The sequence below is a fragment of the Neoarius graeffei genome, chromosome 25 (genome assembly GCF_027579695.1).
Source record: "Neoarius graeffei isolate fNeoGra1 chromosome 25, fNeoGra1.pri, whole genome shotgun sequence".
Taxonomy (NCBI): Eukaryota; Metazoa; Chordata; class Actinopteri; order Siluriformes; family Ariidae; genus Neoarius; species Neoarius graeffei.
In genome coordinates, this window is record NC_083593.1 from 17,478,586 (window position 1) to 17,504,267 (window position 25,682).

The 25,682-nt window shown below is 41.2% G+C and overlaps 2 protein-coding genes across 3 annotated transcripts in view; both read right to left on the reverse strand.

Annotated features, from left to right (window-relative positions):
- The window catches only part of tmem135 (transmembrane protein 135), a 65,939-nt gene extending 64,312 nt beyond the window's left edge, over positions 1-1,627 (reverse strand). The window contains exon 1 of the mRNA XM_060909218.1: positions 1,470-1,627. Within this exon, the coding sequence (XP_060765201.1) occupies positions 1,470-1,610 (141 nt within the window). The 5' untranslated portion in view covers positions 1,611-1,627. The remainder of the gene's footprint in view (positions 1-1,469) is intronic.
- Positions 1,628-10,090: 8,463 nt separating this feature from the next.
- Positions 10,091-25,682, reverse strand: part of cct8 (chaperonin containing TCP1, subunit 8 (theta)) — a 42,320-nt gene continuing 26,728 nt past the window's right edge. The window contains exons 7-16 of one of the 2 annotated variants that reach the window (XM_060908236.1): positions 24,697-24,834; positions 21,066-21,244; positions 20,875-20,941; positions 20,707-20,794; positions 15,393-15,508; positions 15,189-15,260; positions 11,689-11,853; positions 11,466-11,585; positions 10,953-11,084; positions 10,217-10,338 (exon numbers count right to left, since the gene is read on the reverse strand). In XM_060908236.1, coding sequence (XP_060764219.1) covers positions 10,977-11,084; positions 11,466-11,585; positions 11,689-11,853; positions 15,189-15,260; positions 15,393-15,508; positions 20,707-20,794; positions 20,875-20,941; positions 21,066-21,244; positions 24,697-24,834 — 1,053 coding nt within the window. In that variant the 3' untranslated portion in view covers positions 10,217-10,338; positions 10,953-10,976. Of the gene's footprint in view, positions 10,339-10,952; positions 11,085-11,465; positions 11,586-11,688; positions 11,854-15,188; positions 15,261-15,392; positions 15,509-20,706; positions 20,795-20,874; positions 20,942-21,065; positions 21,245-24,696; positions 24,835-25,682 lie in introns of both variants that reach the window. The other variant, XM_060908237.1, reaches the window with a different exon arrangement.

A 25,682-nucleotide genomic window follows, 5' to 3' on the forward strand; every position in this document is an offset into this window, starting at 1 on the left:
ATCGGAATTGGGACCACATATCCAAACGGCCTGGGTCGGATTTGAAAAAATCGGATCTGTGTCGTTCATATTGTCAATAAAAGATCGGATACAGGTCACATATGGGCGAAAAAATAGGATTTGAGTCACTTCAGCCTGCAGTGTGAACGTAGTCTCAGAGATCCAAACGGCCTGGGTCGGATTTGAAAAAATCGGATCTGTGTCGTTCATATTGTCAATAAAAGATCGGATACAGGTCACATATGGGCGAAAAAATCGGATTTGAGTCACTTCAGCCTGCAGTGTGAACGTAGTCTCAGAGATCCAAACGGCCTGGGTCGGATTTGAAAAAATCGGATCTGTGTCGTTCATATTGTCAATAAAAGATCGGATACAGGTCACATATGGGCAAAAAAAATCGGATTTGAGTCACTTCAGCCTGCAGTGTGAACGTAGTCTCAGAGATCCAAACGGCCTGGGTCGGATTTGAAAAAATCGGATCTGTGTCGTTCATATTGTCAATAAAAGATCGGATACAGGTCACATATGGGCGAAAAAATCGGATTTGAGTCACTTCAGCCTGCAGTGTGAACGTAGTCTCAGAGATCCAAACGGCCTGGGTCGGATTTGAAAAAATCGGATCTGTGTCGTTCATATTGTCAATAAAAGATCGGATACAGGTCACATATGGGCAAAAAAAATCGGATTTGAGTCACTTCAGCCTGCAGTGTGAACGTAGTCTCAGAGATCCAAACGGCCTGGGTCGGATTTGAAAAAATCGGATCTGTGTCGTTCATATTGTCAATAAAAGATCGGATACAGGTCACATATGGGCAAAAAAATCGGATTTGAGTCACTTCAGCCTGCAGTGTGAACGTAGTGTAGGAGTCAACCCTCGTTACCAGGCTACACGTTTTCATTTCAGTTCAGAAACAAAAACACACACGAGACCTCACACTTTAACACTAACCAGATAATTAAACAAACAAACAAACAAACAAACAAAAAATCATTAAACATGAGTGAGCTTTTTTTTTTGTTTACGTATTACGTAGATGTGCTTATTACGTGTCAATTTGCGCATGCGGGTTGTTTTCCGTTCATATTGGAGATCGCATACAAGTCTCATATAATTGGAAACGTGAACGGCCTAACAAAAAAATCGGATTTCACAATAAATCGGATATGGGTCGTTTCAGGTTGCAGTCTGAACGTAGTGTCAGAGCCGTCACCTTGCACTGACCATCAGGTTCCTACATGTACGTCACCTGTACGTACTTACGTAAGCACGCACGCACGTACGTACAGGTTACGTATGTTACGTACATACGATGGCAAAAGCCTTCGAAAATCAGGTCGATTCATTCCCGTGTTCTCTCCAGTGCGGAGCTCCGCTAATAACGCTGCTCTTTAATGCGAGCTAACATGTTAACATTAGCTATCAAACTCGCTCGCTGTAAGATTCGCGTCAACACACACAATATACTTACTAGATATAATGGTGCATATATTTTGAGAGAGACCTCCAGAGCCCCGGCCGTGACTTGCAGAGCTGAAGTTGTACAGGAGGGGCTCCATGTATGCCCGATCTCATAGCAATTGTGCGGTATGGATTTGCTGAGAGCGGCCATGTTTACTGGAGAGCGCGGGGGCGCGCACGCATGTGCCCGTCAGAGCGCGCTCTCGTGCCTTAACCCTTTCACTCCTGTATTACACTACCGTTCAAAAGTTTAGGGTCACTTTGAAATGTCCTTATTTTTGAAAGAAAAGCACTGTTCTTTTCAATGAAGATCACTTTAAACTCATCAGAAATCCACTCTATACATTGCTAATGTGGTAAATGACTATTCTAGCTAAATTCTACTAAATGTCTGGTTTTTGGTAGAAAAATATTTATGGGGTGGCAAGAGGGGGGCAGGAATTTTTGAGGGGTGGCAACGTATTACAGACGTATATATACTGAATTTAATCACAGTTTGATGACAAATAGTATGTACACACTACAAAAGGGGGCAGCACGGTGGTGTAGTGGTTAGCGCTGTCGCCTCACAGCAAGAAGGTCCTGGGTTCGAGCCCCGTGGCCGGCGAGGGCCTTTCTGTGTGGAGTTTGCATGTTGTCCGCGTGGGTTTCCTCCGGGTGCTCTGGTTTCCCCCACAGTCCAAAGACATGCAGGTTAGGTTAACTGGTGACTCTAAATTGAGTGTGAATGGTTGTCTGTGTCTATATGTCAGCCCTGTGATGACCTGGCGACTTGTCCAGGGTGTACCCTGCCTTTTGCCCATAGTCAGCTGGGATAGGCTCCAGCTTGCCTGCGACCCTGTAGAAGGATAAAGCGGCTAGAGATAATGAGAGATGAGATGAGATGAGATGACACTACAAAAGGGCACGGGCTGCCAGGGGCACCGCCAGAAACTTTGGGCCCCCCAACTTTGCCCACCCTCGTCACAATTGCACTATTGTCATTATTTGACTTTTGATAGCCCATGGACCTTGAGTTTGTGACTATGTTATTACATTTTATGTATTAACCTACCAGGGACTAGATGAAAACTGGTCAGTGACTAATTCTGGTGCATTTACAATCACAAATGAAAATTCAAGATTTTGCCACATGCCTTCTTGTGCGAGGACAATTGGTAGTGAAATGTGTGATGTGACTGCTAATAAATCATAGAAAAAGTTTTCTACCCAGCATCAAAATACCTATGGAAATCTAGCAAACTGTATATGGCGCTCGCTCATTAAAAACTTCAATCCTAAAGCATTTATGGGTTGTATTGCTGCTTACCTCCTTCTCCAAAGGGGGGTTCAGTGGTTTGGTAGGGTGGAGGTCCCCCTGAGGCTGAATCTGTGCATATTTAGGGCACCCCATTAGTTATGAAACTGGTTATTAGCACTAGTTATTAGCACCAGCATAACGTAATATTTCATCTTATTTATCACACAAGTCAGTTCAGTTATTAAAATGGAAAAAATGTCACTGTACAAACTGTAAAAGTGTTCTCTTGATAGGCTAATCCAACCACGTTCATACTGTTCATTTACCATTCGCTAATATTTTGAACACACGTGAGCGATAGCTACCTTTCTTTGGGAAAAACTGAGTGACCAGTTGCCTGCCTCTCCGGTCCCTCTCAGCTTTCAGCTGCCTTTCTTTATGTTTTTGACAGCCACTCTTCATATTTAGCGATCATAGACTGTACGCAGGGGCGGCACGGTGGTGTAGTGGTTAGCGCTGTCGCCTCACAGTAAGAAGGTCTGGGTTCGAGCCCCATGGCTGACAAGGGCCTTTCTGTGTGGAGTTTGCATGTTCTCCCCGTGTCCACGTGGGTTTCCTCCGGGTGCTCCGGTTTCCCCCACAGTCCAAAGACATGCAGGTTAGGATAATTGGTGGCTCTAAATTGAGCGTAGGTGTGAATGTGAGTGTGAATGGTTGTCTGTGTCTATGTGTCAGCCCTGTGATGACCTGGCGACTTGTCCAGGGTGTACCCCGCCTTTCGCCCGTAGTCAGCTGGGATAGGCTCCAGCTTACCTGCGACCCTGTAGAACAGGATAAAGCGGCTAGAGATAATGAGATGAATGAGATGAGACTGTACGCACTCCACTGCTGGCTGGCTGGCTGCTGCAACGCGACACAGCAGCAAGTAGCGTTGCACTGATCAGCACACAGATTTAACGCATCGCGCTTCTACCAGAACTGAACCATACCGTTTCGCAAAAGGGGGAGGGTTAAATGACAATATGTTGAAGAACTCAAGAAATAGACAACCTTGTTCAATTAGCTCATTTTACCAGATGGAATATTGCATTGTTGTTATTTCAAAAGTCTTATTAAAATCATTAAAAGCATATTATCAGCCCCTTAAAGGGCCCCATGGCAGTGCTGGGCCCCTAGAATTGTTCTAACCTTTCCCCCCCTGGCGGCACCCATGCGGGCTGCCATTTACAAACTCATACAGACAAACTTAATCTCATGCTTTTATTGTTCACGAAGAACACACATTCTCAGATGAGGTCTATACCGTTTCTGGACAGTTTTATACTGTATATGCAAAAGAACAGACACTAAAAAACAACAACAATAACGACACTGCTTCAAGTTCAGCATGATTTAAACCATTTACACCAGTGTCACATTTTATAGTTTTATTTCCTCACGCTTTGTAAAGGCTCACCAGTGAGCATAACATGAACTTGTCATGCCTACAACAGCTGAATGCGGCGATTTCCATGTTGCTCAGCAAAACGCTTCACAAATTTATCAAGGGGCGGCACGGTGGTGTAGTGGTTAGCGCTGTCGCCTCACAGCAAGAAGGTCCTGGGTTCGAGCCCCGGGGCCGGCGAGGGCCTTTCTGTGTGGAGTTTGCATGTTCTCCCCGTGTCCGCGTGGGTTTCCTCCGGGTGCTCTGGTTTCCCCCACAGTCCAAAGACATGCAGGTTAGGTTAACTGGTGACTCTAAATTGACCGTAGGTGTGAATGTGAGTGTGAATGTGAACCCTATGCCACCCCGGTAGATCCGCCCATGCCCATTTCCAGCAACTATCACTCCAGTGTTCTAATGGTACAGTGTGTTTGCTCATTGTCTCAGAAGGCTAATGGATGATTAGAAAACCCTTGTACAATCATGTTAGCACAGCTGAAAACAGTTTAGCTCTTTAGAGAAGCTATAAAACTGACCTTCCTTTGAGCAGATTGAGTTTCTGGAGCATCACATTTGTGGGGTCGATTAAATGCTCAGAATGGCCAGAAAAATGTCTTGACTATATTTTCTATTACTTTTACAACTTATGGTGGTAAATAAAAATGTGACTTTTCATGGAAAACACAAAATTGTCTGGGTGACCCCAAACTTTTGAACGGTAGTGTATGTTCTAGTGATGGATGGATGTTCATATACACTATACTGCCAAAAGTATTCGCTCACCTGCCTTGACTCACATATGAGCTTAAGTGACATCCCATTCCTAATCCATAGGGTTCAATATGACGTCGGTCCACCCTTTGCAGCTAGAACAGCTTCAGCTCTTCTGGGAAGGCTGTCCACAAGGTTTAGGAGTGTGTTTATGGAAATTTTTGACCATTCTTCCAGAAGCACATTTGTGAGGTCACATACTGATGCTGGACGAGAAGGCCTGGCTCTCAGTCTCCGCTCTAATTCATCCCAAAGGTGTTCTATCGAGTTGAGGTCAGAACTCTGTGCAGGCCAGTCAAGTTCATCCACACCAGACTCTGTCACCCATGTCTTTATGGACCTTGCTTTGTGCATAGCCATGTTGGAAGGGGCCAGCTCCAAACTGTTCCCAGAAAGTTGGGAGCGTGGAATTGTCCAAAATGTCTTGGTATGCTGAAGCATTCAGAGTTCCTTTCACTGGAACTAAGGGGCCAAGCCCAGCTCCTGAAAAACAACTCCACACCATAATCCCCCCTCCACCAAACTTTACACTTGGCACAATGCAGTCAAACAAGTACCGTTCTCCTGGCAACCGCCAAACCCAGACTCATCCATCAGATTGCCAGATGGAGAAGCGCGATTCGTCACTCCAGAGAACGCGTCTCCACTGCTCTAGAGTCCAGTGGCGGCGTGCTTTACACCACTGCATCCGACGCTTTGCATTGCACTTGGTGATGTATGGCTTGGATGCAGCTGCTCGACCATGGAAACCCATTTCATGAAGCTCTCTGCGCACTGTTATTGAGCTAATCTGAAGGCCACATGAAGTTTGGAGGTCTGTAGTGATTGACTCTGCAAAAAGTTGGCGACCTCTTCGCATTATGCGCATCAGCATCCGCTGACCCCGCTCCGTCAGTTTACGTGGCCTACCACTTCGTGGCTGAGTTGCTGTCGTTCCCAAACACTTCCATTTTCTTATAATACAGTTGACTGTGGAATATTTAGGAGCGAGGAAATTTCACGACTGGATTTGTTGCACAGGTGGCATCTTATCACAGTTCCATGCTGGAATTCACTGAGCTCCTGAGAGCGACCCATTCTTTCACAAATGTTTGTAAAAACAGTCTGCATGCCTAGGTGCTTGATTTTATACACCTGTGGCCATGGAAGTGATTGGAACACCTGATTCCGATAATTTGGATGGGTGAGCAAATACTTTTGGCAATATAGTGTGTATATATATATATATATATATATATATATATATATATATATACACACACACAGTATATATATGGGACATTCCACAGAATGGGTGCCATTTGCTTGTTGTACCACTCCCAAATTAAACTTAATTTGTTATATCTTTTCAACACTGATTATAATAACACACATATTTAATTATTCAAAATGTGTATTGGTCAACCTCAGGCTACGTTACAAGGTTTGGAAGTCAAAGATGGCTGCATTTTTTTCAGTCCTGTTACCAAAACTCTGAAAGTAACAGGACTGAGTTTTTAGCCTAGGATTAGCTAATACATGGAATTAAACCACATGGCGTCATTGCTAATAGCATGACCACACTTGGCACATTCTAGTGATTTACCAAAAATCTGTATTTTTAAAATAAACAAATATCATCTAAGAAATAATTTAAGTCACAGGACAGTATGTTGACATTGACCTCATCAGTCAAAGTTTAAGAAAATCATCAAATATACAGAAAAGTAAATGAGAGAACTAACTTTTGGTCTTCCCATGGCCTTCAGAAGACACAACTGATGTAACTTCCTGTTGAGCATGTGATTTATGGAATGTTCCAAATTTGTCAGATGGGGTAATATGTTTGGGTAACAGGACTGAGTGAAAACCCAGGGACACGACTAAAATGTGTATTTTAACTAAGATATTGTGGATTTCTTATGAAAAAAATATATTTAAACCATGGATAGCATAAATACTGTTTCTGAAGGATTTTAATCATAATATTTCATAGTTAAAGTATAAAATTAGAGCGCGGGGACAGGTAACATACCATTTTTCAGTGTTTTAGGTAGTTTTTATTAATCCTTACAATTCTATATCTTAAAAATGAAATCAGATCAATGTGCAGGACATTCTGTATAATAAGGAAATGTATTTTAAAGTACATTTTTATGTGCATTTATACATATAATTTTCTAGGGACGGAAATGGCACCGATTCGGTGGAATGGCTCATATATATATATATGAATGAATGAATGAATGAATGATTTCCTGTCTGAAATACACTCGAAAACACTGTTCAAGGGGGGAAAAAAATCAAATATAATTTTAATTATTTTATATATTATTGTGGGTTTTTTAAAGTTAACTGCACTATATAAAAACTGTTTACATTTTATACATCTTTTATCTTTGATAGACTTCACTGCTATACTGTTTATACTGTCATTTGCCATATTTATATTTACACTGTAAATTCTGCTCATACTGCCATATTTATTTATATTTATACTGATAATTCTGTTTATATCGTGCTATATTGCCCTACTATACTGTCAGACTGCTGTTCCCATTTACATTGTTCATTCTGTTTATACTGTCATTCATCACATTTAAATTTATACCGTTAATTCTGTTCACACTGCCACATTTGCCATATTTATACTTTCTGGATTGCCACTGTCTTTTCTTAGATAGCTTTAGCTTGTGTGTGTAAATATACCTTTTTTTTTTTTAGTTTCTCTCTTTTACCTATATTTTACATTTCATGTTTATTACTGTTTGCACCACGGAGAAGAGGGAAACGCAATTTCAGTTCTCTGTATGTCCTGCACATATGGCATTATTGATAATAAAGTTGACTTGAAGTTATTATTGTGCTTTTATTTTGTTGGGTTTTTTTTTTCCATTGCAGTAGATTAGCCTTAAAGCTAGACTGCCTTTCAGATTTTTCAAGTGTAGGTCATAAAAAGAATTTTCCCTGACACCCAGTTATTTTTGTTTAGTGGACCGAAAGCTACTGAATTCGAATCACAGACTTCCAATTTTATTATCCATCCATCCATTATCTGTAGCCACTTATCCAAGCTGGAGCCTATCCCAGCTGACTATGGGCGAGAGGCGGGGTACACCCTGGACAAGTCGCCAAATCATCGCAGGGCTGACACAGAGACAAACAACCATTCACACTCGCGGTCAATTTAGAGCCACCAATTAACCTAACCTGCATGTCTTTGGCCTGTGGGGGAAACCGGAGCAAACCCACGCAGACACAGGGAGAACATGCAAACTCCACACAGAAAGGCCCGCGCCAGCCACTGGGCTCAAACCCAGGACCTTCTTGCTATGAGGCGACAGTGCTAACCACTACACCACCGTGCCGCCTGACCTAGCATATATAGACAGATGTGTACTTTGCAAAGTAAATATTTTTCATCTTACTATACGCTATAGTTTATGGAGTATTTATCAGAGTACACTTATTACTAAACATTTTAACAACAGCACTAAAAAACTAGCATGAACTATACCATAAAGACCCACTGTCCACTAAGCTTGACAGTAAGATTTAGAAAAATCCTGTACAGAAAGGTGTTATTGCAGTTGAACTTATTTCACAGTCCATCGCTAAACAAAAATTTAGAACGAATTAAGATGAGTGTTCTGAGAGCACAACATCCCCCGCTATGCCATAACTCTGGTAAAATGCAACTGAATTGAACGCAATTGCAATATGTCTATTACCGACATGTAACAAAGAATCCTGTCAAGTTTCGTGAAATTCCTCTAAAAATTGTGAGAGGAGTTGATTTTAGAAGGCGAGTACCCTTCTCAGGACAGATGGACGGACGTCGCCACGACATAATCCCCCTTCGGGTCTTTCAGCCAGCGGGGGATAAAAATTGTGAGGGAAGTTGATTTCAGAAAGTAAGCACACCTTGATGAAATTGCCAAAGTACAAGTTTGTTAATAATCAAGGGCAGAACTCTAGTAAAAATTTTCCCAAATGAAACGAAATTTCAATATGCGTATAACGGTCATATAACAAAGCCTTCTACCAAGTTTGGTGAAATTCCTCCACAAATTGTGAGAGGAGTTGATTTCAGAAGAACGTACACCCTCATGAAATTGTCAAACAACAAAGTTATTTAAATCAAAGGCCAAAATGCTGGGAAAACTTTCACAAACGAAATTAAATCTCAATATGCCTATTACTGTCATATAACAAGGCCTTTTGCCAAGCTTTGAGAAATTCATCCAAAAATTGTGAGGAGTTGATGTCAGAAGGCGAGCACACCTTCAGGAAATTGTCAAAGTACAAGGTTGTTAATCAAGGGCCGTAACTCTGGTAAAATGCGACCGAATTGAATAAAATAATATGCGTACTACTGACATATAACACTGCCTTTTGCCAAGTTTCATGAAATTCGTTTAAAAATTGTGAGAGGAGTTGATTTCAGAAGGAGAAAACACTCATGAAATTGTCAGATTATAATTTTGTTAATCAAAGGCTGTAACTCTGGTAAAATGTGACCCAATTTAAGAAAATTATAAATGTGCATTACCAACATATAACAAAGAATCCTGCCAAGTTTTGTGAAATTCCTCCAAAAATTGTGAGAGGAGTTGATTTCAGAAGGTGAGCACCCTTCCTGGGATGGACATCGCAACGACCAGCGGGGGATTTTGGCTGGAGTACTGCCATGCCTGATTTCAGTGTGCTGGGCTTCCCCCCTTCCAGATGCAATGCAGGGGGCTAAGTTTTGTTTGACTGGTTGGTTGTTAAACATCCATTTTGATGAAAAAGAGGTCTCAACTGGCATCATGTGCAGCAAAGCATAAAATCTAGAAAAACACATGACGTCCACCGCAATGGACACGGACCCTGTATCCATTGACAGAGTTCAGTCATAATTTAAACTCGTTTTATTTTTTAATACTATTACGTGCGAAATAGACAGCTCAGACTACAAATGTAGGACATAATATTCAGCCAGGATAGTGTTCCAATAAATGAACGCTTCATTTCACAAAAACCAACTGAAATGCTAGAGTTAAGTTTGGAATGCTAATGCTGGCTTTCACTCAGTGTTGGCAGAGACCTCAATTACATCATTGTTCTTCACTGAAAATGTCCAGTACTTAGTAAATAGGTCTTTAGAGAAAGGACCTTTAAAGAAAAAGCTCTTTACTTTAAAAGACAAGTAAACAAATGAACGCTAAAAACAAAATAACAGCTCAAGTGCCATTTATTGGGACCACAAAAACTACAGAGCCATTCTTTTCTGTTTACATAATTGAACAAAAGCTAATTTTAAAAGGGGAGGAAAAAAAATACAAAACAAAACAAGTGTTGGTATTAAATAAACAGTCACAATGTTTAAGTAGCGAAGCAGGACATGTGGGCTCATTCGTCTTCGTCCCAGTCCTTCCTCTCCTGCGGAGCTCTGGGTCCTCCTGCTGGTTTGGCCATGATGATCTGTACGTACAAACAGACATGGAAGCTTATCACACCAACAGGGGATAAAAATTAATAAATAAAAATAAAAAAGGTGGAGTCCTTTACAACAGTTAGTCCGAGTCTGCCAACAACATTTGGGGGTGGGGTGGTTTTTTTCCCCCAGTTCATGCAACATGCAGTCCTTCCTGTATGGTACATCACGTTCAATTCCAACTCTTTGGTACATATTGTGACAGCTGTTAGTACGGTGCCATCCAAGTGTCCGAAAAGTTAACATGTTGAATGAGTTTAAATTAGCATCAATGATTATACCGCCAATAACTTTTCCCATTCAAAAGTAGTTAAAGTCTTGAGAGGCATTTCCTAAGTGAGGGTTTACGTTAAAAGCTAAATAAAACGGATCTCAGTTAAAACGTCAGACCAACTAAATCAAATGCTACGTCATTAACAAAATTTTAATCCAATATGATACATTTCATAATGACTGGGTCACATCTGTGCTGCTTCAAATAGTGGCATTCTAAGTAGAAAGAGGGTGCAGTCAAAACAGTAAGCGTATTCATGCAATCCCATCCAGCACTCCCACACTTGAGTGGTTAAAGCACACACACACACGTAAAGGAAGCGGGCACCTGTCCCATTTCTGGGGTTTCTGATCAATGACGGGTGTCAAATTTGTCAGGCTCTTCATCCCATTCGTCTTTGTCCCAGTGGCCTTGCTGTTTGGGAGCTCTGGGACCCCCAGCTGGCTTTGCCATTATGATCTAACATGGTACATCTTGTTAATAATCCGTTGACACTTTCGCAGGCTTAGAAATAATAGTACGTATCCTGAAAAACTGCCTAGTTTTCCACATTTTCCATTTCCTAGGATGTTCGAAGCTACTTAGATGTCGTCATAGCTGAATGCAAACAGAGTTCTGCAATCATCAGCTGAATAAATGAAATGAAAAATGTAGGGTATAATGAATCTAGCAGATTTTTGCATGTATAAAAGGTGGCACTTATCAGATCCAAAAACGAATTCTTTCCCATTCACGCATCATTCTGTGCAGATTGACAAATATACTGGCAAAATTATTATTATTATTATTATTTTCAGATAAATACTGTTGGTGACTAATCGGTATGAGGTAGCAGCTGACCTGATCAACCCGGAGGACAGTGATGGCAGCATTTGTGGCCAATTTGATGCCCCAGTGTTTGACCAGGTAGGGATCAAAAATGCCCGCCTCAAGCATGTCCTTCACTGCAGGCCCTTCGCCCTACCAAAGAAAGAATAACCAGTTTAACCAGCAAGAAACAAAAATTCAAGAAGGAAAAAAAAAAAACCCACTATTTTTTCCAGGTTTCTGATTGCACCCTCACCTCAATATCAAAGCCCATGTTTTTGTTGCCCTCGTGGTGAACAGCATACAGTTTGGAGATCAGCTCGTTGCCCTTCACGCCTGAGTTTTCTGCCAAAGCACGTGGCACAGCCTCAAAAGCCTCAGCAAATTTCTTAATGGAGTACTGCTCCAGACCTGGGCAAGACTGGCAAAAATAAGACCAATGTTTTTAGAAAGGGAGAAGGAGAAAAAAAAAAAACAAAAACCCACACAACTATATTTCAACTTTATTTATATTAATGGATTTAAAGCTTGATTTATACAAAAAGAACTAGGAAGCCACAGCCTTTGCATGCTGGATGAGGTGAGACACCGATCTAGTAAATTAGTGTTTTTGTTTGCTGTTTTGTCCTAAAGTAGGCTCGACAGCGCACTGCTGCACTGATGAACCTCCCATACGTTTGTATGAGAGACCAGCATGCTTTCGTTTGGCCTTTAAAGGAACAGTCCACCGTGCTTCCATAATGAAATATGCTCTTATCTGAATTGAGACGAGCTGCTCCGTACCTCTCCGAGCTTTGCGCGACCTCCCAGTCAGTCAGACGCAGTCAGACGCGCTGTCACTCCTGTTAGCAATGTAGCTAGGCTCAGCATGGCCAATGGTATTTTTTGGGGCTGTAGTTAGATGCGACCAAACTCTTCCGCGTTTTTCCTGTTTACATAGGTTTATATGACCAGTGATATGAAACAAGTTCAGTTACACAAATTGAAACGTAGCGATTTTCTATGCTATGGAAAGTCCGCACTATAATGACAGGCGTACTAACACCTTCTGTGTGCTTCGGCAGCGCATTGATATGGAGCTCAGATATCAATGCGCTGCCGAAGCGCGCAGAAGGTGTTAGTACGCCTGTCATTATAGTGCGGACTTTCCATAGCATAGAAAATCGCTACGTTTCAATTTGTGTAACTGAACTTGTTTCATGTCACTGGTCATATAAACCTATGTAAACAGGAAAAACGCGGAAGAGTTTGGTCACATCTAACTACAGCCCCAAAAAATACCATTGGCTATACTGAGCCTAGCTACATTGCTAACAGGAGTGACGGCGCGTCTGACTGCGTCTGACTGACTGGGAGGTCGCGCAAAGCTCGGAGAGGTACGGAGCAGCTCGTCTCAATTCAGATAAGAGCATATTTCATTATGGAAGTACGGTGGACTGTTCCTTTAAAGACATTTAAAAAACAAGTGTTTAATCTACATAAAACTAGTGCCGATTCAAGAATAAATAACATTCACAGAACACACTGTTAATTTTGTGTGGTGTTGTGATGAGCTTTTACTTTAAGCTTTTTTTTTTTTTTTTTAAACACCGTGTAACCATACACCAAATTCACGGGCGCCGCCATCTTGGGTTTTTCAGTCAGTGCGTTTACATGCACATAGAGAAAATCGAATTCCTGCCGTAGCTCGACTGAAATCGAAGTTCTAAATGCCATGGAAACACCTTAGCTCGGCTGAAATCGAACCGAACTGGATTTCTCGTAATCGAGCTACGCGATCTAGATTATGCGATTGTAGCCGAGCTACTTGTACCCCTTTTCCACCAAATCAGTTCCAGGGCTGGTTCGGGGCCAGTGCTGGTGCTGGTTCATAACTTGTTCAACTTGTGAGCCAGCTGAGAACCAGTTTGCTTTTCCATAGCTCGCGGGGCTAAGCGGAGCCACGTCATTATGTCGCTGTATACGTCAGTTACGTCGCTGTATACGGAAGTTACGGCGCTACGTTTGCATAAACCTTGGTGTGAATATCAAAGCAAAAAACACGGAAGAAGCAGCAGCAGCAACAATAATAATAATGGATGACTTTGCGTTTGTACAGCTGCTGCTTCTCGTCGCTTAAAAATGGCGATCTTTCGCAGTCTTGTTATTGTTGTTGGTATTAACAACTCCGCCCCCCCGCTGACATAAGCGGTTCTTCCCTCTGGCCCAGCAGAGAGTTGGTGCTAGCCTGGAACCGGTTTTTCTGGCCCCAGAGCCAGTTCTTTGTCAGTGGAAACAGAAAACCCGGTTCCAAACTAAGCACTGGCCCCGAACCAGCCCTGGAACTGCTTTGGTGGAAAAGGGGCATTAGTGCATGTAAACCCTATCGAGCTACGTAGTCGAGCTACTTACTTCAGCACTGCCCCTTCCGGAAGTGACGAGTGATGAGACCACAAGCGGGAAACACAACAGCCTCGGTCAGCATGACAACAGTAGTAGTAGCGAGCAGCAGAAGAGGTCAGGAGGAACAAGGAGAACGAACGAACGAAGAAGAGAAAATGGCGATAACTTTGTTTACACTCTTGAATAGCTCTTCATGACGACAACCGGAAGTGTACCAACACAATGGGGCGTGTAGCGCCACCTGTGGCTCAGGTGCACAATGTACCTCACACAATAGCTTGATTTCCTTGTGTGCATGTAGGATTGGATTTCTCTAGCACCCCTGCTGGGACCCTTTGCTCGATTACCGACAGCAGCTCGATTTGGATGTGCATGTAAACGCACTGACAGATCTTCATCGCTTCAATCAGCTTGAAACTCATGATTCCCACCTCGTGGTCGAATCTCTCATGTTGACTTGATTTTTCTAATAAAACCGGCTGAACACTTTGCTGTCTGGTGCCCGCGAAAGATCGGATCACTGAGGGAAAATTGTGTATCCTTCCTAAAAATCAACGATTTTCCTAATATTTTTTCATGGAGAAAAAATGAGGTGGTGTAGAAATATCAGTAATACTGTTGTGAAGAGAATTAACAAAAGTTGGCCCTCTGATACACAGCGCATTCGAGCACCACCGTCATTAGTCATGCTTGGTGTCCACAGTTTAAAGTGAACATACCTGCTCAATTCTGGCTTTTATGTTTAAACACAAAGGACGGACCGATTTCATTGACGGATTACTTTTAAGCCTTCCAGGTGCAGAATTGCGATGTACAAGAAGAAGCCTTTTTCTGTAATTCTTACCCTGATACTCAACATTCGAAATCTCTTTATTTTTGGCTTTTGGGTCTATTCATTTCTGATTGAGGTTTTTTTTTTTGTCCCCCTCACGAATGGAAAATGATTGGTGGTTTGTGACCGGGGCGACGGACAGAAATGGAAATTTTTAGAAAACACTGGATTTTTAAATGTTCGTAACTTTGCTTGTTTTTTTTTTTAAGACATATTTACAAAATTAAACAAGTTTTCAGTTCAGATCTTCACACTAATTTGATACATTACACAACACTATGACAGCTACTTAAAAAATAAATATAATAATAATAAATAATAATTGCCCACACCGCTTCTTTCTAAACTTCTAATGCTGAGGACAAATCCTTTTCAGTTTGCTTAAAAATATAGTCAAGAAATATATTCTTGAATTTCTCGTGTCTGAGCATGTCCCAGAATTTTTTTAAAATGTCTGAGAATATTCATGCTCATACACATGGTGAAAGAGAAGTACATTTCAGTTTTTATGCTTTTCGGCAGCGATTTTTTTCCCCCCTCACCTCTCCATAGGACATTATCTGTTTAGCCAGTTCGATTTCAGTAGCTCCGGCACCAGGACACAGCCGCTTGTCCTAAAACCAAATAAAACAGTTGAATACACAAAAGTAACAACTGCAAGGTGTTTAATTCTGTTCTGAAGTTTAAGTTGACTTTTACTCGTAAAATGACAAAATACATTCATTAAGCTATCTAAATAAACTTACCCTGACAAGGACCTTGAATGTGTTTACTCCATCATCAATGGCTCGTTCAATGTCATCCATCAGGTTGTCTGTGGAGCCTCGAATCACCAAGGTAGAAATGGCTCCCTCTTCTTTCTCTGTTATTCAAGACAAATGCAGTAAATATCATACATTATTTTTTTCGCAGTCCAAATCCTGCACTCTGACTGGCTGGCGAGCGGGTCCGTATCCTACAGTACGGACCCCGGTTACGGACCTCTGGCGACTCACTCGTTCACAACACACAAAGTAGCATTTTTTGTCAACATGTCTCTTTTTTTTTTAATAAGATTTATTTATAAGATTATCAAAAATCTTGTAAATTTTTGCCAGCATTTCTCAGGAGAATAGCATTAAATTTTACAGCATGGATAGCGATAACGACAGTGTTCACAGCGAAAGCGAGTTTTACTACCCTGAGGAAGAAGAAATGAAATAAAACATTTCAGGAGAAAGCAAAAACCTGTAATTTGCCAACGCCGAGCAAAAACATGGCTGAATCCTGAATGACTCCTATTTGTATAAATAGGGGACTACATAGGCGGCAAAATGTAGTTTTTTCCTGCCATGGAAGTGCACTTGTATACTGAGGAAGAAGCCATTTGCATTACAGCCGTGAATGAGGATTCAAAATGGCGGCTCGGCTCGGTTTTCCCTTTCAGGCGCTCTCGTTTTCTGTTAGAATTTGGTAAAGAAAAAAATAAATATATTATTTACCAGCTTAAGGTCGGTCCGTATGGTGAAATACCGTGACCTCGGCCTTAAATACTGACCTCAGCCCAGAGGGCCTCACTCAGTACTTTCAAGACCTCGGTCACGGTATTTCACGATACGGACCTCCCAGCTGGTAAATAACATATTTCTTGCTCGATATACTTAACGAGAAGGGCTGTTATGGTGTCATGGTGGTTACCTCAATACTGGCTTTCAAAATACTAATTACAACAGTAAAATGAGTGTCACAACAGAAGAGCGTTTGCCTTATCATCCGGAGATTGCGAGTTCAAATCCTGCTGATGGCACATCTGTAAAAAAAGGGCCATGCACTCAGGGAGGTATGGCATACTTTCCCCTCATCCATCATTCACCACAACACTAGCCAATCGTGGGATCACCGAAGCAAAAGGGGACAGATAGCACTTTCCTCGAGGGCATTACATCACCCCATGATGCAACTGGTGGGCGATACCATGAAACTGGATTTTTTTTTTTAAATTAGGTCGTCATACTGTGAAAATTTCAACCCCCTCTCCCGTCCCCATTCATAAGTCATCTGGAAGCAGAACTGCCCCAAAAAGACACATGATTAATGTACTATTTAAAGGGGAACTGAAAGCAAATTTTTTTATGATCAAAATTCTCTCATTTTATTAAATATACACTACTGTTCAAAAGTTTGGGGTCACTTTGAAATGTCCTTATTTTTGAAAGAAAAGCACTGTTCTTTTCAATGAAGATCACTTTAAACTAATCAGAAATACACTCTATACATTGCTAATGTGGTAAATGACTATTCTAGCTGCAAATATCTGGTTTTTGGTGCAATATCTCCATAGGTGTATAGAGGCCCATTTCCAACAACTATCACTCCAGTGTTCTAATGGTACAATGTGTTTGCTCATTGCCTCAGAAGGCTAATGGATGATTAGAAAACCCTTGTACAATCATGTTAGCACAGCTGAAAACAGTTGAGCTCTTTAGAGAAGCTATAAAACTGACCTTCCTTTGAGCAGATTGAGTTTCTGGAGCATCACATTTGTGGGGTCGATTAAATGCTCAAAATGGGCAGAAAAATGTCTTGACTATATTTTCTATTCATTTTACAACTTATGGTGGGAAATAAAAGCATGACTTTTCATGGAAAACACAAAATTGTCTGGGTGACCCCAAACTTTTGAACGGTAGTGTAGAACGCATTTCTGACAGCTATTTGGTCACTGCTATAGCAAGTTATGAGTGTTTGAAATATGCTCTCTAATATATCAGTCCACATGTCAAAGCAATGGCCATAAACGAGATTCGTCGAGAGCTATTCGAGACATCGTAGGACAGAAGTCAAACCTACAGCGGAAATCAAAGTGAACAACATCTGCCAACACTGTCAAAAGACGAGCGCACTCTCCTTCGAACGCTGACGTAATCAAGCCAGAAGTTTTCCATGTCTGAAATCGCTCCCTACTCACTATATAGTAGGGACGCCATTTTGTAGTGCTGTCTGAAACCTTAGCGAGGATTATGTGGGAAATGCGCTCAGTATAATATGTATTTCATCAAAAAAATACGTGTATTTATTATTTTGAAAACCCACCAGCCGCCTGATCTGGCACGTTTTAATTGCGTGACAGTAATGATGTAAATACCAGCGTGACAGACTAGTCCTTATCCTGTCGTCTTTCTAACTCTTCTCTATGCCACATTGGTTCGAAGTCGTATGGAATAATCTCCATCACTGATGAAGATGGCAAATCTCAAAATTAATCTAAATTGGAATGATATGGTGATCTGGCCACTGTGTAAACAGTTTTCAAAATGGTGGCGCCAACACTTCACGTTTGAAGTCTTGCACAAGTCTCGTGAAGATCGCGCGGATAAGCGACGCCAGCCATGGACCACACAAACTACATTCAACATGGCTAAAAGCTGAAAAGGCTAAGAGTAATATAATATACCAATACGAGTCACGGTATAAGGTTAATGAAACTGAAAACTTAATTGAATAACACGTTAAGAAATAAAGCAAGTTTAAAAATGACTTCAGTTCTCCTTTAATAGTTTGTCGCAGTGAGAGCTACTCTATCAGGTACTTACACAAAAATAGATACCCCATGGGTCCATGTGGCTACTCCTTATAAAGTTGGTTTTGATCCCATGTCCATACAGTAAATATCACATATATGTTATTTACCAGCTGGGAGGTCCGTATCGTGAAACACCGTGACCGAGGTCTTGAAAGCACTGAGTGAGGCCCTCTGGGCCGAGGTCAGTATTTAAGGCCGAGGTCACGGTATTTCACCATACGGACCGACCTTAAGCTGGTAAATCATATATTTATTTTTTTCTTTACCAAATTCTAACAGAAAACGAGAGCGCCCGAAAAGGAAAACCGAGCCGAGCCGCCATTTTGAATCCTCATTCACGGCTGTAATGCAAATGGCTTCCTCCTCGGTATACAAGTGCACTTCCATGTCGGGGGGGGGGGGGGGGGGGGGGAACTACATTTTGCCACCTACGTAGTCCCCTATTTACAGTGGTGCTTGAAAGTTTGTGAACCCTTTAGAATTTTCTATATTTCTGCATAAATGACCTAAAACATCAGATTTCCACACAAGTCCTAAAAGTAGATAAAGAGAACCCAGTTCAACAAATGAGACCAAAATATTATACTTGGTCATTTATTTATTGAGGAAAATGATCCAATATTACATATCTGCGAGTGGCAAAAGTATGTGAACCTTTGCTTTCAGTATCTGGTGTGACCCCCTTGTGCAGCAATAACTGCAACTAAACGTTTCCGGTAACTGTTGATCAGTCCTGCACACCAGCCTGGAGGAATTTTAGCCCATTCCTCCGTATAGAACAGCTTCAACTCTGGGATGTTGGTGGGTTTCCTCACATGAACTACTCGCTTCAGGTCCTTCCACAACATTTCCATTGGATTCAGGTCAGGACTTTGACTTGGCCATTCCAAAATGTTAACTTAATTCTTCTTTAACCATTCTTTGGTAGAATGACTTGTGTGCTTAGGGTCGTTGTCTTGCTGCATGACCCACCTTCTCTTGAGATTCAGTTCATGGACAGATGTCCTGACATTTTCCTTTAGAATTCGCTGGTATTATTCAGAATTCATTGTTCCATCAATGATGGCAAGCCGTTCTGGCCCAGATGCAGCAAAACAGGCCCAAACCATGATACTACCACCACCATGTTTCACAGATGGGATAAGGGTCTTATGCTGGAATGCAGTGTTTTCCTTTCTCCAAACATAACGCTTCTTATTTAAACCAAAAAGTTCTATTTTGGTCTCATCCGTGCAAAAAAAAAAAAACATTTTTCCCAATACCCTTCTGGTTTGTCCACGTGATTTTTAGCAAACTGCAGATGAGCAGCAATGTTCTTTTGGAGAGCAGTGGCTTTCTCCTTGCAACCCTGCCATGCACACCATTGTTGTTCAGTGTTCTCCTGATGGTGGACTCATGAACATTAACATTAGCCAATGTGAGAGAGGCCTTCAGTTGCTTAGAAGTTACCCTGGGGTCCTTTGTGACCTCACCGACTATTACATGCCTTGCTCTTGGAGTGATCTTTGCTGGTTGACCACTTTTGGGGAGGGTAACAATGGTCTTGAATTTCCTCCATTTGTACACAATCTGTCTGACTGTGGATTGGTGGAGTCCAAACTCTTTAGAGATGGTTTTGTAACCTTTTCCAGCCTGATAAGCATCAACAATGCTTTTTCTGAGGTCCTCAGAAATCTCCTTTGTTCGTGCCATGATACACTTCCACAAACATGTGTTGTGAAGATCAGACTTTGATAGATCCCTGTTCTTTAAATAAAACAGCGTGCCCACTCACACCTGATTGTCATTCCATTGACTGAAAACACCTGACTCTAATTTCACCTTCAAATTAACTGCTCATCCTAGAGGTTCACATACTTTTGCCACTCACAGATATGTAATATTGGATCATTTTGCTCAATAAATAAATGAGCAAGTATAATATTTTTGTCTCATTTGTTTAACTGGGTTCTCTTTATCTACTTTTAGGACTTGTGTGAAAATCTGATGTTTTAGGTCATATTTATGCAGAAATATAGAAAATTCTTAAGGGTTCACAAACTTTCAAACACCACTGTATACAAAATTGAGTCATTCAGGATTCAGGCATGTTTTTGCTCGGCGTTAGCAACAGTTACAGGTTTTTAGCTTTCTCCTGAAAAGTTTTTATTTCGTCTTCCTCAGGGTAGTAAAACTCGCTTTCGCTGTGAACACTCGTGGCTTCGCCATTCGTTCTTATGTACTTTTGATAACGCGAGGTCAACTGTTCGTATCGCGAGATCACGAGTCGCCGTTCTGGTGATTGCAACGCTTACGCGCATGTGCAGTGCGCTATTGTTACACTCGATCTTACAACACGATGGCACAGTGGCTACTGCCTTGCTTCGCCTCTATGAGGCCGTTGCCATAAAAATGTTGAAAATCGAATCGCACGAAGATCACAGACACAAGAAGCAGTAATAAACACTAAAATGGGTCGATGCCTGATGGCAAAGTTGTACTACTGTAAATGAGCTCACCATGTTTGAACACAACAACCTGGGTGTCTCCAACCTCAGTCAGGTAAACGCTGTTACAGTGTCCCATTTCCTCTGGAGTAGGAACAGTCTGGCAACACACAAAACGTAGCGGTCACAAAAATCCAAGGTGAAATCCAAGGTCCTAGTGCCAACGAAAATAAACCTTACCATTGTAGGCAATGCTACAGCACCAACAGTTTTGCATAACCTTCTAAGGTCCCATTTGGAATTGAGCCTTCATGAAAAAAAACACACAAAAAAGTACGTCGTCAGATTACACATACATCGATGGCAGGAAGCTCTGCATGAAGCTTAAAGGAGAAGACGAGTGAGTCTATTAGTCTATTAAAGGCTCTCACCGGACAACCATAAGCTGATACTTGTTGGCATAGTGTAATGCGATGTCTGCCACTTTGCCCCCAGTTACGACCACATTAACTCCAGCATTGGCAATCGCCTTCACCTGGGCCTCCATCAGGTTCTCCTCGCCTTTGCTGAAGTTCATCAGCTCCTCAGCATTCTTTATCAGCACTGTGCCCTGAAGAACACACACACACGCCAACAAGGTGATGCAGCTTCTTTACCAAACTCTATAGGCAAGTTATTTAAAAACTAATATCAGACGTCCTACTACATCAGATTATGCTTTTACAATACAACTATTCACAAAAACTTGCATCTTGAGACATAAAAGTGTATATATATATATATATATATATATATATATATATATATATATATATACACACATACACACACACACACACACACACACACAATATATTAAAGAAACTCCCACAGACAGAAATAAGTTTGCCTGCCATAATAAATACGGATTTATTTTTTTTTAACTAAATGTTTTCCACTATTTTCAAACAAGCTTTAAATAGCGGTATAGTGATGCATCATAATGCATCTCCATGTCAAGATCAGTGCAGTTGCACGGTTTGAACACCAGTGGCCTCATTTTGGATGGATGGATGGCGAGAGAACATGCTGGTCAGGTGATCACATTCATTCATGGAAAGCCTCTGAGATCATCTGCACCTGTTAAGCATCCAACAGCCCAATAGTCTGGACTGCAACGCTCGACACGCATTATACAGTAACCCATCCACTTGATAACCGTTAAAAACAAGTGTTGCCAGGCAAAACAAACCTCGCCCGGTAGCACTTATTTTAGTGTTACAACAACGGATTCAATCTCACAAGTGTGGTCTCTGTCCTTTCAAGGTCACTAATACGAATGAGAACATTTTCTTTCCCAGGTGTAATGTAAAGACTAAATACCTGCCAAGCTGTGATAATCAAACGGTAAATTCTCTTAAAATAAACACTACTTACTTGATATCGAATCGGTAGCCTTGGCGAACCACGAGGTGAATTTCATTTCTCTTTTTAATCTGCTGATTATCTTCCGATACTACGAAGTTAACAAGGTTTCTCTTATTTCGTTTCTAGTTCTGATTGGTTCCGAAGTTTATCGAGAAATAGAACGGGTGATTGAACTTGATTAGGATAAGTGCTGACTGGTTACAAACGCTACGTCCTTAATCACTCACTCGTTCACTATGCCCTATATACAGAATTACTACATAGAGAGCTCACTGATTAAATGATAAAACAACTTCTTTGCCGCAGCACTACTTTTCCTAATAATGCTCACTATACATTCGGACAGCGCTAAAAATGGCGACCTGACTATACTAGTGCATCTCAAAAAATTAGAATACCATGAAAAAGTTCCTTTGTTTTTTCATAATTTAATTCAAAAAGGTAAACTTTCATATATTCTATATTCAATACATGTAAAGTGAAATATTTAAAGCCTTTTTTGTTTTAATTTTCATGATTATGGATTATAGCTCATGAAAATCAGAAATCCAGTATCTCAAATTATTAGAATATTCCCTAAGATCAATCAAAAAAAGGATTTACAATACAGAAATGTCCAACTTCTGAAAAGTATATTTATTTATACACTCAATACTTGGTTGGGGCTCCTTTACCATGAATTACTGTATCAATGCGGTGTGGCATGGAGGTGATCAGTCTGTGGCACTGCTGAGGTGTTATTGAAGCCCAGGTTGCTTTGATAGTGGCCTTCAGCGTATCTGTATTTTTGGGTCGGGTGTTTCTCATCTTCCTCTTGACAATACCCCATAGATTCTCTATGGGGTTCAGGTCAGGCAAGTTGGCTGGCCAATCAAACACAGTAATATCATGGTCAGCAAACCATTTGGTAGTAGTTTTGGCACTGTGGGTAGGTGCTAAGTCCTGCTGGAAAAGGAAATCAGCATCTCCAAAAAGCTCGTCAGCAGATAGAAGCATGAAGTGCTCTAAAATCTCCTGGTAGATGGCTGTGTTGACTTTGGACTTGATAAAATACAGTGGACCAACACCAGCAGATGACATGGCACCCCAAATCATCACAGACTGTGGAAACTTCACACTGGGCTTCAAACACCTTGGATTCTCTGCCTCTCCACTCTTCCTCCAGACTCTAGAACCGTGATTTCCAAATTAAATGCAAAATGTACTTTCATCTGAAAAGAGGACTTTGGACCACTGAGCAACAGTCCATTTCTTTCTCTCCTTAGCCCAGATAAGACACTTCTGACATTGTCTCTGGCTCAGGAGTAGCTTGATATTAGGAATGCGAAAGTTGTATCCCCTTTCTTGAAGATGTCTGTTTATGATGGGTCTTGATACACTGACACCAGCCTCAGTCCACTCCTTGTGAAGCTCTCCCAAGTTCTTGAATCAACTTTTCTTGACAATCCTCTCAAGACTGCGGCCATCCCTGTTACTTGTGCACCTTTTCCAGCCACCCTTTTCAGCAATGACCTTTTGTGGCTTACCCTCCTTGTGGAGGGCATCAGTGACACCAACGCCCATTCATCCTGAAAGTTTCATGAAGATTGGTCCAATCGTTTTCCCGTAATAATGTTATATTAAAAAAAAAAAAAAACACTTTATATACATTTTATATATATTTTGGGCGGCATGGTGGTGTAGTGGTTAGCGCTGTCGCCTCACAGCAAGAAGGTCCGGGTTCGAGCCCCGTGGCCGGCGAGGGCCTTTCTGTGTGGAGTTTGCATGTTCTCCCCGTGGGTTTCCTCCGGGTGCTCCGGTTTCCCCCACAGTCCAAAGACATGCAGGTTAGGTTAACTGGTGACTCTAAATTGACCGTAGGTGTGAATGTGAGTGTGAATGGTTGTCTGTGTCTATGTGTCAGCCCTGTGATGACCTGGCGACTTGTCCAGGGTGTACCCCGCCTTTCGCCCGTAGTCAGCTGGGATAGGCTCCAGCTTGCCTGCGACCCTGTAGAACAGGATAAAGCGGCTAGAGATAATGAGATAAGATGAGACCAAAAACGATACCTCGCCCCCTTGTGGACTCCATCCCGGGCGAGGCAACGAGCACTTCAGTAGCTTTCAAATAATATCAAAGGCCAAGGAAACTGGGCATTTCAGCCGACTTTGGAGCGCCATTTCTTCTGTGGAGCTAATGTTTTAGTTGATCATTTTCAAAGTCCCCAGGTCAGACACTGTTTATTCAATTACATTTTTTGGGAGAATTTATAATTTAAGATATGATTAACCTGTTTTACATTTTTAAATTTCTGTTTGTAGAATTTTTGTTTAGTACAAACATGCACTGTGTATAATTCTGTAATAAAAGCAGAGTCATGTTAGCCACAAACTTTTTTTTTCCATTCAAATTTTGCTCAAAATATTCTGAGAATCAAATCAAGAAGCCAGTATCGTGAATCAAACTGACCACAATGGAGCATTACACCCCTAGTTTTAAATGAATACTACGCACTTTTTTTTAATAAACATGAAACAAATTATACAATGTACATTAACTTAATATATTACATATTAGAAACAAAGTTTAAATCTTTAGCAAAACGTCTAACACAATGAAACCTACATATACAAAAATATATCATCTTATATACGATATTTTAGACAATACACTCACCTTGGTCTCAGTCACCATGCAGTCGAATGGACAAGAGAAAACAACTATATTTGCATCTTTAACTGACGTGATGTCTCCTTCAGTTTCCTTTTTAAAGACCATACCATGCAGCATCGATGAGGCATGCAGCCCACAACCCTACAAAAACAAACATTTTGAAAACAAGCCAGTGACTCAAGTCATAAGCACAAATATCAAGTTTCATATTATATATATATATATATATATATATATATATATATATATATATATATATATATCATACACACACACACACACATATACATACACACCCCGTGACCGAGGTCTTAAAAGTACTGACCAAGGCCCTCTGGGCCGAGGTCACGGTATCTCACCATACGGACCAACCTTAAGCTGGTAAATAATATATTTATTTTTTTCTTTACCAAATTCTAACAGAAAACGAGAGCGCCCGAAAGGGAAAACCGAGCCGAGCAGCCATTTTGAATCCTCATTCACGGCTGGAATGCAAATGGCTTCCGCCTCGGTATACAAGTGCACTTCCATGGCAAGAAAAAAAAAAAAAAAAAAAAAAAAAACTACATTTTGCCGCCTATGTAGTCCCATATTTATACAAATAGCAGTCATTCAGGATTCAGCCATGTTTTTGCTCGGCGTTAGCAACAGTTACAGGTTTTTAGCTTTCTCCTGAAATGTTTTATTTTGTCTTCCTCAGGGTAGTAAAACTCGCTTTCGCTGTGAAGGCTGTCGTTATCACTATCCATGATGTAAAATTAATGCTATTATGCTGAGAAATGCTGGCAAAAATTTATAAGATTTTGGATAAAAATCTTATAAATAAATCTTATAAAAAAGATAAATGTTGACAAAAATTGCTATGTTTGTTGTTGCTGCTCTGAACGAGCGAGTCGCCAGAGGTCCGTAACCGGGGTCCGTATCGTAGGATACGGACCCACTCGCCAGCCAATCAGAGCGCAGGATTTGATGGAAACCGCACCGCGAAA